At 39.1% G+C, this 13,070-nt stretch overlaps 2 protein-coding genes across 12 annotated transcripts in view; both read left to right on the forward strand.

The window, feature by feature from the left end:
- Window positions 1-2,322, forward strand: part of magi3b (membrane associated guanylate kinase, WW and PDZ domain containing 3b) — a 115,458-nt gene extending 113,136 nt beyond the window's left edge. For both annotated transcript variants that reach the window (XM_029431869.1, XM_029431868.1), the window contains one exon: window positions 1-2,322. This exon is cut by the window's left edge and continues 921 nt beyond it. In XM_029431869.1, the coding sequence (XP_029287729.1) occupies window positions 1-167 (167 nt within the window). In that variant the 3' untranslated portion in view covers window positions 168-2,322.
- Window positions 2,323-4,900: 2,578 nt separating this feature from the next.
- Window positions 4,901-12,848, forward strand: im:7151449 (complement factor H). 10 transcript variants are annotated; one of them, XM_029432418.1, is made up of 15 exons: window positions 4,903-5,268; window positions 5,505-5,656; window positions 5,790-6,506; window positions 7,673-7,858; window positions 7,972-8,071; window positions 8,511-8,584; window positions 8,870-9,052; window positions 10,098-10,148; window positions 10,250-10,330; window positions 10,500-10,583; window positions 11,219-11,251; window positions 11,331-11,372; window positions 11,456-11,507; window positions 12,237-12,312; window positions 12,520-12,848. In XM_029432418.1, exons 3-14 carry the CDS (start codon window positions 6,425-6,427, stop codon window positions 12,292-12,294), a joined length of 1,026 nt encoding a protein of 341 aa, XP_029288278.1. In that variant the 5' UTR covers window positions 4,903-5,268; window positions 5,505-5,656; window positions 5,790-6,424; the 3' UTR covers window positions 12,295-12,312; window positions 12,520-12,848. The 10 variants fall into 10 exon arrangements, 9 of the variants coding, with proteins under 9 accessions (XP_029288282.1, XP_029288287.1, XP_029288280.1 ...); XM_029432426.1 differs by having other exon boundaries at window positions 5,505-6,506; window positions 7,601-7,858; XM_029432417.1 differs by having other exon boundaries at window positions 5,505-6,506.
- The last annotated feature ends 222 nt before the right edge of the window (window positions 12,849-13,070 follow it).

The following is a 13,070-nucleotide window of genomic DNA, read 5'->3' on the forward strand; positions in this document are numbered from 1 at the left end:
TTGCTTACTCCAAAGAAGCCGGCAGTAAAGGAGACTTTGTGGCCTCTGTAAACAGTTCTCCGGGGCCCCCGCTGAACCCGAAGGAACCTATTAACCCCGGCCCTTGGAAAGTGCCCAGCTCAGCCAGAATCCTCTCCCAGGCAGAGGTCTTTCGTGACCCTTTGTGATAGAATATTGAATCATCCAGACTTGAGAAAATGTATCAGGACCCTCAGCGGATTGTTTTTCTGAGTTCTTCCATATAAGCGAGGAAAGTGCAACATGGTGCCACTTTTCTTACCTTTCGGACCATGTCCAGATTTGTCTTTTGACTCGATCTTTTTTTGGGAGTCCTGTGACCGAACGCGTTGGCATGTAGCAGCTCCCCTTCCGCCTTGTCCGCTGCTTCAGCATCTTCGACGTGGGACTCAAGCATGTGCGGCATGCTCGGGGGCCTTGCCAGACGAGACATTTTGAAATGTGAATATGTGCCAATCCTGGGAGCCTCCTGTGGAACAACGACTACCAACAGCGCTTCACCCATTACAATGCAATGACCCATATGCAAAGAAAGGAGACAGGCCCTCGCCTCTCGCCTGTAGTATACACCAAGTGTGACCGTCATCTCGACGTTTAATTTTTTGCTCTCGGCCTCATCGTGGGATATTTTTGACTGTTTCTTTTCTTAAACGTTTGCTCAACTTGCATGCAGTCGGTCCTTCTTCTGTTTGTTTTTCTGCACGTGTTCTGCATCACTGAGGATGATCCCGTCTCTTGTTTATAATTCTCATTTACCACACCAAGCAGATTTCTACACAACCCAGCAAGCGTACACTTTACGGGAGACTCTAAGACTGTTCTACGGTTATAGACGTGACTCTCCTCTCCTTACAAAACCGTATCATTACAAAGACCAGAAACTTGTGGTTTGAGATCTTGTTTACCATGTGTATGATAACCAACCAGTGTGTAATTTATTGAGATGGTAGATTAATATGTGTATATGTAGCTGTACCTAGCCATTCCACATTTTTGATATAGACTTCAAAGATTTGTCCCATGTTATTTGAACTCTCACCCTCCAATGTATTTTAGTGCTAGGAATTACCATGGATCTTGTAGTTCATGAAATGTATAGGTGACGTGCAAACCGCTGTACCAAATGTTTGCAATCGCTCGAAACGTGTCTCATTGTGAAATATTATATATACATATATATATATTTGAATGTGTCATGTTTTCCAGATTCTAACTTTTAAATATCTACTGAATTCCATTGCACTGCGTCTGCCCTTGTAGCATAACAGAATGCCCATGAGTTTTATTTCATTCTTTTGATGTTGACTTGCTACCAATGCCATTTTATTCTTACTGTTATATTATTCCTATTTTATAAAAAACAATATTTAATTTTTTCTAAAAGAGTCACACACTTTATATAATAATGTGCAAGTTCTGAGTCATGTTTTAACCTGCTGAGAAAAGAAAAATGAGGGTTTTAAATGTATGTATTTGTCAATCCTACTGTATAATTATCTGACGTAGCTTGAAAAGATGACGGAACTTAGAGACGTGGTGGCTAACTGAGATACTGAGCATGCTGTTGATGTAAGAGAGGTATACAAACATCACAACTTATTACATATTTTACGTGTTGTGGAGCTGATGAGATAAACAATTTGGTTCTGAACTCTGGGTCAGTGACGATGAGAATATCGTATAACCGCTCATACGATGAGACTTAAGACATATTCAGATGAGCTCAGGGAAAACAGTATAGTAGCAAACGTGTGATAAGTTAATGTCAGAGGTCTGTGATTGTATAAGGGAGTGTTCAGGTTTGACTTGAGGACAAGCTATGAGCCAATCAGTGGTTTCTGTGCAATAGTAACAGTGGTTGGTTGAAAGAGTAAATCCAACTTTAAGTGTCAGGTACAGGCAGTTCACTCTGGTGAGTCAGATAATGCCCTTTTTATTGTGTGTCCCCTGCACTGTTGTACTCCTTTCTGTTTTTATGTTGAGTTTATTGTTATTTTTCTCATCTCTATATCATACTGTGGCCTTGCATCGCTTCATTAGAAAAACAATCCTCGTGGTATCTTCTACATTCTGTAGGAACAGTAGATGTAAATGTTTGTACATTGTACAGCACCTTTATAAATACTTGCTGAGTGCTCTTTCAGGGGGGAGGGAAAAAAAAATAGAGGTATATTAAATCGCTCCATTATTTTTTTATGTAAAAAAAAAATAAAAAAAAGAGAAAATATTTAAAAATGAATTGAAGAGGATAGACGATGACCTTGATCCGTTCATGCACTGAAAAATAAAGTTTTACTGAAAACACCTTCTGGATCTTTTGTACTGAAAATAAAACATTAATTATATAATCATACATTTTTAATTAAAGCCATGCTATTCTATTTCTGTCATTGTTCGCAGAATCATCATTTAGGTGTCATACTTAGATTAATTTGTTCCTCGCCGCAGTCCCGACAATACTGTTCTTTTTGTGTGATGCAGCATACGCCCCTGTATCTGTGGCAGATTTCCAGTTGTCATGGCAGCCGACTGCTTTTCTCGACGGAGCTCGGTGCTTTTTTTTTTTCCGATTCGCAAGGAAAAGCTCAGAGGCATCTTATGCCGTGTAGGCGTTGTGTCCATTAAATATCCATAATTCAAAAGTGGCATGAATCATAGGGTCCGTATTTGGAACGAGAACACAAGTGAAGGTGAATTAGAAATAACTCGACAGATGTAACTGCAAAACATCGATTAAAAGCTGTTTGTCAAAGGCTCTACACGTACATATTTGTCTCTCTTGTGCAGGATCTTTCAAGTTTTTTGCAAATCCTAATTTGATTAGCTGCAGGGAACTTCTGCAAATCAAAGTCCCCCGACTGACACGCTTTACTTTCAATTATAAACATTTCATTCATTTGTAACCTTTAACCTCAAGGTTTAACTATGCATATCTTCTGCTGATGCAGAACATGCATATCTTCTGCTGATGCAGAACATGCACGCCTTCGGCAGTGCAGTTGTTTTTGAATGCTTCATTGATGGAGAAGTGCAATTCATCTGTGAAACACTTGCCACTGCCATTATGTGCTTTGACCCTGGTTTGAATGAAAGCTACTCGGCTGCAGAAGAGTAGCCTAAATGGCTAAAGAACGACTGGTAATGGCTAAAGAACGACTGGTAATGGCTAAAGAACGACTGGTAATGGCATAATTGATTTACATTTCATTTAAATGACTGGAAATGTATGTTTTATTTCAGGTTTGATAATGAAGTGATTATTGGAACTGGATTGGACAACGGAGGATGTAAAAGAAAGAAGGATATATATTCCATTGATATGGTTAGTGCGGCCGTAAGAAGGTAAGAAGCAGTTGCTGATTTAGATTTATTATAAATTGGCAGAAATGAATATTTTCTCTTCAGATTTGTACCATAACCAGCACTTCTTCTTCGCCTGCTGTTCGTTTTCCACCAAACACATGTACAGAAGCAGATTGAAACTGGTGCATTACTTCTGAGTAATCAGTTTATCAAAGGGCTTAAGTTACCCTGGTGAAAAAGAATCCTACATGTATCTGCATAAACAAGGATGAAACTGCTGCTGAGCATCATGTTTCACACTGGAAGAAAACACCACATGAGTTTTGTTTTGTTACATCATATTAGTCAGTTCTTTTGCAATCTAATGTATTCCCTCTTCCCCACCACTAGATGTCACCAACTTACAGTGAAGTGTTGGAGAAGGTAAAACATTCAGATTCAGATGTGAATGAAATGTCTTGACTTCTAGGGCATTAGAAGTTGTTTTATGAAGAGATCATTACACATATCCTGAACAGAATATGGGCCATTTGATCTTTTTATTGTGAAAAATAGATTTCCGGCAGCAGGAAAGGCTTATACTTTTTTGGTTGGGCAGTTTTATTAGAAAAAGTCTCCCTGAATGAAGCCCTTTGTATGGTAATATCTGTTATGTCACATAGTGTGAAGATATAAAGTGTGAGAGGAGTAAAGGGTTAAGGTCATGCTGATCATTACATCTCGTCCTTGGTAAGTCTGAAAAGGAGAATGGCAGGTGAACCGTGCAGCACTGGACATACAGTTAGGTTCATAAATATTTGGACATTGACACAACTTTCATCATTTTGGCACCACCACAATGGACTTGAAATGACACACTCAATATGTACTTTAAGTGCAGACTTTCAGCTTTAATTTGAGGGTATTTACATCCAAATCAGGTGAATGGTGGAGGAATTACAACACATATTATACGTGCCATCCCCTTTTTAAGGGACCAAAAGTAATTGGACAACTGTCTGCTCAGCTGTTCCATGGCCAGGTGTGTGTTGTTTCCTCGTTAGTTCATTTACAAGGAGCAGATAAAAGCTCTAGAGTTCATTTCAAGTGTGGTATTTGCATTTGGAATATGTTGAGGTCAACTCTCAATATGAAGTCTAAAGAGCTGTGACTATCAGTGAAGCAAGCCGTCATTCGGCTGAACATTAGGTGTGGCCAAATCAACTGTTTGGTACATTCTTAAAAAGAAACAACGCACTGGTGAGCTCAGCAACACCAAAAGATCTGGGATTGTATAATTTCAAGTCCATTGTGGTCGTGTACAGAACCAAAATGATGAAAATTGTGTCAATGTCCAAATATTTATGGACCCAACTGTATATTAAGGTTTGGGTGACGACCACTTTTCTCCATTATCAGCGGTGAAGCGAAGCAGATGCATTCTTCAAGGGTGGTTTTTGAGAAGGGAGGTGTGTTAATCTTTCACTTGGACATGGTGACGGGGTGAGATAAGAAAAGCAAGGCAATGCCACAGATGCTTTAAACGTGACAAGCTATTCAGCAGACCAGCTTATCTTTTATTAAACGCCTTAAAAGGGGCATGAGGTGCACCGTACAGTTTTTACAGGTCACATCGTATTGGCTTCACAGCAGGTTGTGTGTGCTGGACGTAAACCTTCCCGAACTATTGGAGCATGCATAATCAAAACCATTCTCTAACCTGGTGTTTCCTCACTGAGTCAGTGGCTTACTGAAGAGTACAGAGGCAGGCTTCAAAAACTTCATTAGCTCATTGTTGCCAGGCTCCTTTGTAATCTCTGTGTTTCTTAGGAAACTCTGGGTGGAGGAAGGAGACGGCCCCTGTCAACAAACTTATGTGGTTAAAACTGGGTGGTGGAGTGAACTCCTTGGAATTTACCCCAGTGTGTGAGGCAATGAGGGACAGCCCCCTTGTTGAAGAAAACTGTGGTATGTAGCCATGACAATAAACCATTGCCCAGAAAGTGACTGTGTTGAGTACAGTATCACCATCACAACCTCTGATTTATTTATTGTGTATTTGTTTGATTATTATTACTGTTAGTAGAAGTAATAATAGTGTTTGTTATTATAATTATTTTTTAGCGAGGATACATATATTGAAATGTACTTATTCTGATATTCCTCGTGTTCTCTTTGTGATAACTTACTTCACATTCTTGTAGGTCTGGATCATAATATAATAGATTAATGGTGTTCCCCCTTGGAGGACCCGGAGAGGGATTACCCCCTTTTTTTTTTCCAGGGCAACACCCATAATATGAAACACTTGTTGGCGGTGCAACACTTGGGGAAACGACTCCACTTCTTACAGGAGGTGGGACTACTGAGCTTCTCTTACCGGGGGACATACTGGGGGAGTTTCTGTTTATTTACCGCTCAATAAAAGAAAAACACATATTTTAAACTAAGTCGTTTAAGAAAAGTGACAAAATGGATTTTGTTTGCAGGTTTTCCCTTTGTTCCCTCTGAAACCTCTGTCTGTGTTTGTTGGCTTCTTGTCCATCCTGAATCTGGATAACATCTACGTCAAGAGTGACTATTTTAAAAGTGAAGCCTGTTTTGCCTTTCAAAATAAGACACTTGTTTATACTTCATATTTAGATGAATTGCTATCCAAACAACAATAAGGACATACAAAGAGGTAGATACAAAATGAAACAATGAAAGCATACAAAACTAATATTTTAACTAGTCAGTGAAGCCATACATTCACAGGTATGTAGTACCATACAGCCTCAGGAATTCAAAGTAAGTGTACACAATACATCAATAATATGTAACGCTATACATCTGTTATATTTTACTAAATGTTAGACTACCTTTTAATTATCAATGAGTTCATTACGTTTAAATATTAGCCTACTGTGTTTCTGTGTGCTTTTATTTTGAAGGCAACTCTTGTCTCGCTTCCTCTCATTCTGGATGTTGAAGTTAACTTTGCCAAAATGAATAGTACTCTCGTGATGCGTTCAGGGGAGGAACACTGTGGACCGGCAGCGGAGCGACTTGCGTCTCTCTGGAGAAGTTGAAAGAAAGAGACAGAATCTGGATCAGGATATTGAGTTTCCTTCTGCAGCCCGGCATGGAGGTTTTCCTGAACACCTGTGGACGGGGAACAGTCCAATCTCTGCTGTTACTATACCTCTTTATCGTAAAGGCAGCAGGTTAGTTAACATCAGCCAGTCTGGTTAATGAGATAATATTTATCAAGTCACATGAGAGATCCAGCCAGAATAGCCAGCCTGCATTTTCTGTCAACTTTTTTTATTTTAATTATGCCGCAGAAAATCAAATAGATTAAAACTTTTATGTGTACTAACTGAGCATTAATAAATGTGTACTTTTCTATGAGATCCGTGAGTAAAACAACAGTAGATATTAACACATAACAATATTATAATAATAGGTATTTTAATTCATTTAATTATATGTTATAGCATTAGCATAGTTGGCGTCATATGAAATGGGGAGGACACAAAATAGAAACACTTTTTATATTTAATGTAGTCCAGTAAAACACAACATTGAACTAAGACTTTTAGTAATAAACATATAGTTTAATTTACACATTTTTCAACAATGTCCACAAAGACTGAACATGATCTTCATTATAGATGTTACGGGACGTCTGTGTATCTAATGAAGTGGGCACTCAGTGTATACGAAATATTCTAGCACTACTTTTGTGAGATGCTTCCTGTCGAGTTTATTTATATAGCACATTTCATACGACAGGCTTCCAAATTAAGAGAAGCCAAAGATCATACGAAATGAATCATCTACCGTAAAGTTCACTCCTCTGAATGTTTTAGAGACATCCTGAAGTTTAGTTGGAGATAAGAACATTCCATTAAATATGAAGATGCCAATATAAACTGTCAAATTAACCAAAAGTCGACCACAGATGTCTTTCTGGAACAGACGCTATGTGATTTTTTTCAATCTAACTTTATAATAAACCCCACTTTACAAAAGCTTTATCATTTGTTTATTAAAATGCTTTATAGATCATCTTTATTAAAACAATTTCTTTCCCACTTCTAAATTGCGAGGTTATGGAGAATCTCTTGGAGCTTTCATCAAGAACTTAAGTTATGACATTTTAATGGCAGACTTGATGATTCATTAGAGTATGGATTACTAATCTGTATAACTGCATTAGTACACTTGGCGGATGATTTTCTCACATGCATCGTGTCGTCTCTTTAAACCCTTTTATGGTCATTTTGATATTAACTTTATTTATTTCTTCACACAGGTTTACTGTCTTATTGATTGATTTTTAAACAAAAAGATGACGATGTTTCTTCTTCGTCTCTTTGTCCCCCAGCTGACTGCCCTAAACCTCAGGGGACGGAAACTAGTGTCTTAACCGACGAAGCACTTCTCATGAATGATTTTCCAGAGGGTTCTCAGGTCACTCTAGAGTGTGCTAATGGACTTGTTCAAGAAAGTGGCTCTGGGATTATGTCCTGTGTTAATAATAATTGGACTGAACCAGATCTCATCTGCAAAAGTGAGTCCTGTCCACTTTAATTTAATCAAACTCAGTCTTTATTCTGCCATGTTGGGGTCAATACCCTCACCTACAAATCCAGCAGCAATGATGTGTTTGTTTTTCTATTTCAGAGAAGGACTGTGGTGTCCCTAAACCTCAGCCGCATATGACCTTTGATACCAGCGCTGGTACCCTGTTTACTGCTGTGATAAAAGTCATTTGTGATAAAGGGTGAGTATAAATGTGAGACGTATATCTTCTCATGTAATTGCTATCTGGTTGAGTTACATATGCCCTCAGTATATAGTCATGTTCCTTTACATATATACAAAGTGTGTCTCTTTTGCTGCACTGCCAGTCCAACCACAAAGTGCTGCTGGCGAATGGCTCCAGATGACTGAAGTCAAGGTGGATGTATTAATGGAAAACAAAATAGTCTTGACATACAAATAGAGCCAGAAAGAGTTACGCTATGGCGTCGCTGATTAGAAACTTGGCTCTCCTTGTTGCCTACATGGAAATAGATGTTCATACATAGTTCTTGACTAAACTGTGTAAGAATTTAGTTTCAAAATTGCCTTACCATTGCATTACAGAATCATGGCTCTACAGTATCAATTCCTCCCTAAATAAACAGCTCTGCTTTATTTTCCCACCCGTCTTTCAACAGTTACTGGATCAGCGGAGCAAGCTACAAACAGTGCTACGCGACAGGGTGGAGTGCCAAAGGTGCCAAGTGCAAAAGTAAGTGTGTCATATTGAGTATTTTATGAAGCCACAACCAGAAGACTGTTTCTCTCCTATCATTATATTTCTTTATGCTTTCTCTCTCTCTCTCTCTCTCTCTCTCTCTCTCTCTCTCTCTCTCTCTCTCTCTCTCTCTCTCTCTCTCTCTCTCTCTCTCTCTCTCTCTCTCTCTCTTTGTCATTCAAGCACGCTGCACCATTTACCTCACAATGATACGGATTATTTGTTTTTGTTTCTGAATTATTTTGTGATAATAAAACGCGTGTTTGTCTGATTCCTCAGTTGTAACATGTGCTCCACCTGCTGAAGTCATCAATGGCAAAAGCTCGTGGGATTCTCAAGATGTACCAAGATACGGGGAAATCATTCAGTACGTCTGTAACGACGGATACACCCTCGTTGGGAGAGACAGCATCAAGTGCAATGAATCTGGTGGATACGATCCTCTGCCTCCTTCATGCGATGGTAAGCACACTGATGAGAAGCAGGCTGAGGTGCACTGATGCACTAAGCGCCATGCCAGAGTTGTTTGAGTTATTACATTACATTACTGCCACACATGTTCAAACCATCCTCTGGTTCCCATTCATTTCAATGTGATGCAAACTAAAATGTATTTGTATAATATTTTGGTGGTTGGTGTGTTCAAGGACATTCAGATATCGGAGATGTGAGCGTCTGATGGTGAAAATCATTGCATCTTTTCATGCATTATTAGTCGTTTTCTCAAAATGAGATAGTTTTCCTCTTACTCTGAGCCAGACATCTTCACATCACTCACATGTGTTCATATCTCATTCATGGAGTGTCATGGTGTTATCTATTAGTTAACATATTTACCCTATGTATCTGTAGTGTTTCCATTTTAATAAATAGTCTGTCTGGAAGGTAATAAATCAGTCGTGACATGTTGTCTTGTAGTGTGATCGTTACTTTATTATTAATTAAAGGGGTGAATCATGCGAAACCACAGGCTTGGTCATAACCTTCCAATCCTTAATGGGCACAAACACTTGAGAGCAGTTTGCAGTTCACTTCCAAGTGTTGTGTCTGTAGTACGCTGCGTTCAATTACATGCAGCTCACATCCGTCAGGTGTTGTCATGGTGTCACCGTCGACACTCGGCATTGAACGCTTCGCTTTCAAGTTCAGACGTCGCCGCTCCTCTCCAGACGCTCTTGTGCCAGCTCTTTTGTGAAGCGGTACTCGAGCTTTACAACATTGTATTTCCATTCACCTTTCATATCTGTGCTCACTTGTTTGTATACTAACTGCTCATACTCTCCCTAACAACTTTAACAGACTAAAGAGCAACCTTTCAATCAAGAGTTGGTACTTGGTTGAAGTTGTCCTTCGCCTAACACAGGGGTGTCACACTCATTTTAGTTCAGGGGGCCGCATGCAGCACAATCTGATCTCAAGTGTAGTAAAATCAGAGCATAATAACCTATAAATGATGAACGTTATTTATTTGAACCCTGGGTAAACTCAGTATTTTTCTTATTCGTAGGTGTATCAACCAAAGCTATAATTAGACCAACATCTACACCTCCTGCACAAGGTATAGAAACATATCATTACTCATACATATTCAATCATGTTGACTCCCTCTCTACAAGGAATGCAGTATATAAAAAGAAATATCATTTTCCACTTCCACAGATTCGTCTGCCACACCCACAGCTCACAGAGATGACACTGTCACAAGTAGAGCAACAGCAGCTGTCTCACCTTCAGTGCGAGGTACACAGAAACGTCTCCAAACAAGCCGATCGGCATGTAATTAAGTTCAAATCCTTTTAGGCGCAGCACTCGGCAGCGTTATTGGATTATGTGCATGCTGCATGCTTCTCGGAAAATTGCTTCTCAGCTTGAGGAGAACTAAGAATCGCTCTGACTGCTCTGTTCAAAGGTGGCAGTGACAATTTGACAGCTGAGGGTAAAGCGACTACCAGTGTCACATCAATGTCGTCGTCGTCGTCGTCGTCGTTTCAAGGTATTGAATAATAAAAAACAAAAGCTGTCAAGTTTGAGGATTTGTTTCCTACGAGCAGATGCTTCCTTGTAGCCTTCTACACTTTGTGTCTTTGTTTTTGTTACGTTACCTGGTTGTTTCAGTGGAGGGGAGAAAGATCCGTACTTTGAAATCGAGTAATGTACCGGGCTAGTTCTTGGCTCTGAGCAGTTGCCAGGATCTAGGAAGCCGCCGCTCAATAACCCGGCACGTGAACCCCTAGTAAAAATGGGGGAATTGTGTTTTTTACACTTATAATAATAATTAAAGGAGATGTTAATAAGTGAGGTTCAGAAGGGCTGGCTGGGGGATTTTGTCAGGCTAGCAGTTTCCCCCTGTTTTCAGTCTTTATGCTAAGCTAAGCTAACCATCTGCTGGTGGCAACCATCTTCTCATTTGACTCTCAAACAGAAAGCGAATGAGATTTTTCTCCCAAAACGTGTAACGCTTTAATTTACTGACTGCTGAGAAATGTCCTTTAACATTCACAGATGTGTCTCCCTCCCTCCGTCCCTGTGCCGGCTAACATATTAATGCAGTGCTCAGTTTGTAACTTCTTCTTGTGTCTTCTATGTGAGTTAAATAGTTTTACTAATGATACTGTTTTGTACCTGCAGACGAGCATGTTGAGGTTACTAACAAGGATATCGGTGAGTTATTGATCCCCGGTACTATAAAGATGCTTGCATTATTTACGCTCTGTATTTAACTTTGCTTGTGTCTTTTCAGGATACATGCCCGTTATAGTCAGCGTGATATGCGTTTCATTAGGTAATGTACAATTCTTCTCTTTGAAAGTCAGACGTTAACCACATTTCTCAGTTTAAATACAATACATGTTGTTGTCTTTACAGTTGGGTGCATAGTTGTAATCGTTTTACACAAGTTTCTTCTGAAGAGAAAAGGGTGAGATCCAATATTTTACTCTTTAACGCATGGCTCTTACTGGATTATGCTTTTTATTCTCTTTGCACTTTCTGCTTCTTTTTACGTGTTAAGTGTTACATATTTTTACTCTCAGAACGGAACGTGCAGTTAGATATTAGCACATGTTCAGCATACAGTCATTTGCAAGAAGAATATTTTTACTGCTTTTTATCTTTTGAACTGTTTGAGGAAATCTAGAGGTTCCTGACTTCAACAGGAAATCCTTTAATAAAACCATCTGTTCCATAGAAATCAGCATCAGTTAGATCATTCCCTTCACGCTGGAAGGAATCAGGATGTCTGTAATAATTAAGTTAGATAAAATGGACAGGAAACTGATGTATTTTGTGTGCATGTAACCTTTAATCAAACAACAACATATTCCAGAGACGAAGCCACTGAAAGATTCTGTGAGACAACAACTAGATATTCATCGTGTGCAATTCACTCGTAATCAAGATCAGAGAAACATTCCTTAAACATCTCTCGTATAATCATATGCATGCTTCGCATATTGCATTAAACCGACATTAAAACTTTAACAAACAAATGATTGTTCTCTCAACGTTGCAGCGACTAACCCTAACATTTCAGGATACTAATTAAGTATGCGATTTAAACGGCATTCGGTGAACTAATAAAATCTTAACATAAAAATAAGATAACTCAACAATTCTGACACACGTTCCTTATTTGATGACACCATAGCTCATATGACACCAGAGAAGACCTGAAGCCGGAGTTATTACAGTTCCAAAATCTTTAGATTGCCTGCCTGACTAAGGTACCTGTCAATGTCCTGTGTGTTTAATGTTCAGAGTTATTGCCATAAAACAACCAAAATACCTCTTAAAACATATTGAAGAATTAAATATAGCAATAACATACAGTTGTTAAGTGGGAGCATGAAGTAGATATGATATATGAATAAACATAAGTGTGAATGAAGCTCAAACTAAACGGTTTCCTCCTCGTTTCTTGTCACCGCTAGCTCTGCAACTGGAACCGTGCCTATCTATTAAAGAGCATCTGTTGGCCGGGAGGGACGCGCCAACAAACTGCAGCGGTGCCTCTCGGAGGCGATGGGGGGGGGGAAAAAGATAACTCACTTTAATGTTATTGCACTTCAAATGGCAGATACGCAAATCTGTGAAGTATTAATTTAAATCCACATCCACTGATGAAAAGCACTTTTTTTTTTTTAATGATTTTTTTATTGCCACATTATTTTAACACATTGTAAATACTTCATGCAACTATAGTATCGCTATTTTGTACCATATTTATGTTGTAAACTGGAATAAACTCTTTAACATTGCCTCCATGTGTTGCAAAAGTTATTTATTTATTTTATTTTAATGTGTTTGGAGTCTTTGAGAAATCCAAAGGCTGTACATTTCTGTGTTATTAATGTGCTTTTGTGCTCCACAAACTTGATTCAAGAGGTTTACAATGTGGTAAACTCAAGTTTTACAGACTGAATCGGCGACTGTTAAAGATACAATCAGCTGCATTCTTCGCCCCCCCCCCCCCCCCCCCCCC

This window comes from Cottoperca gobio, chromosome 5 (assembly GCF_900634415.1).
Source record: "Cottoperca gobio chromosome 5, fCotGob3.1, whole genome shotgun sequence".
Lineage (NCBI taxonomy): Eukaryota > Metazoa > Chordata > Actinopteri > Perciformes > Bovichtidae > Cottoperca > Cottoperca gobio.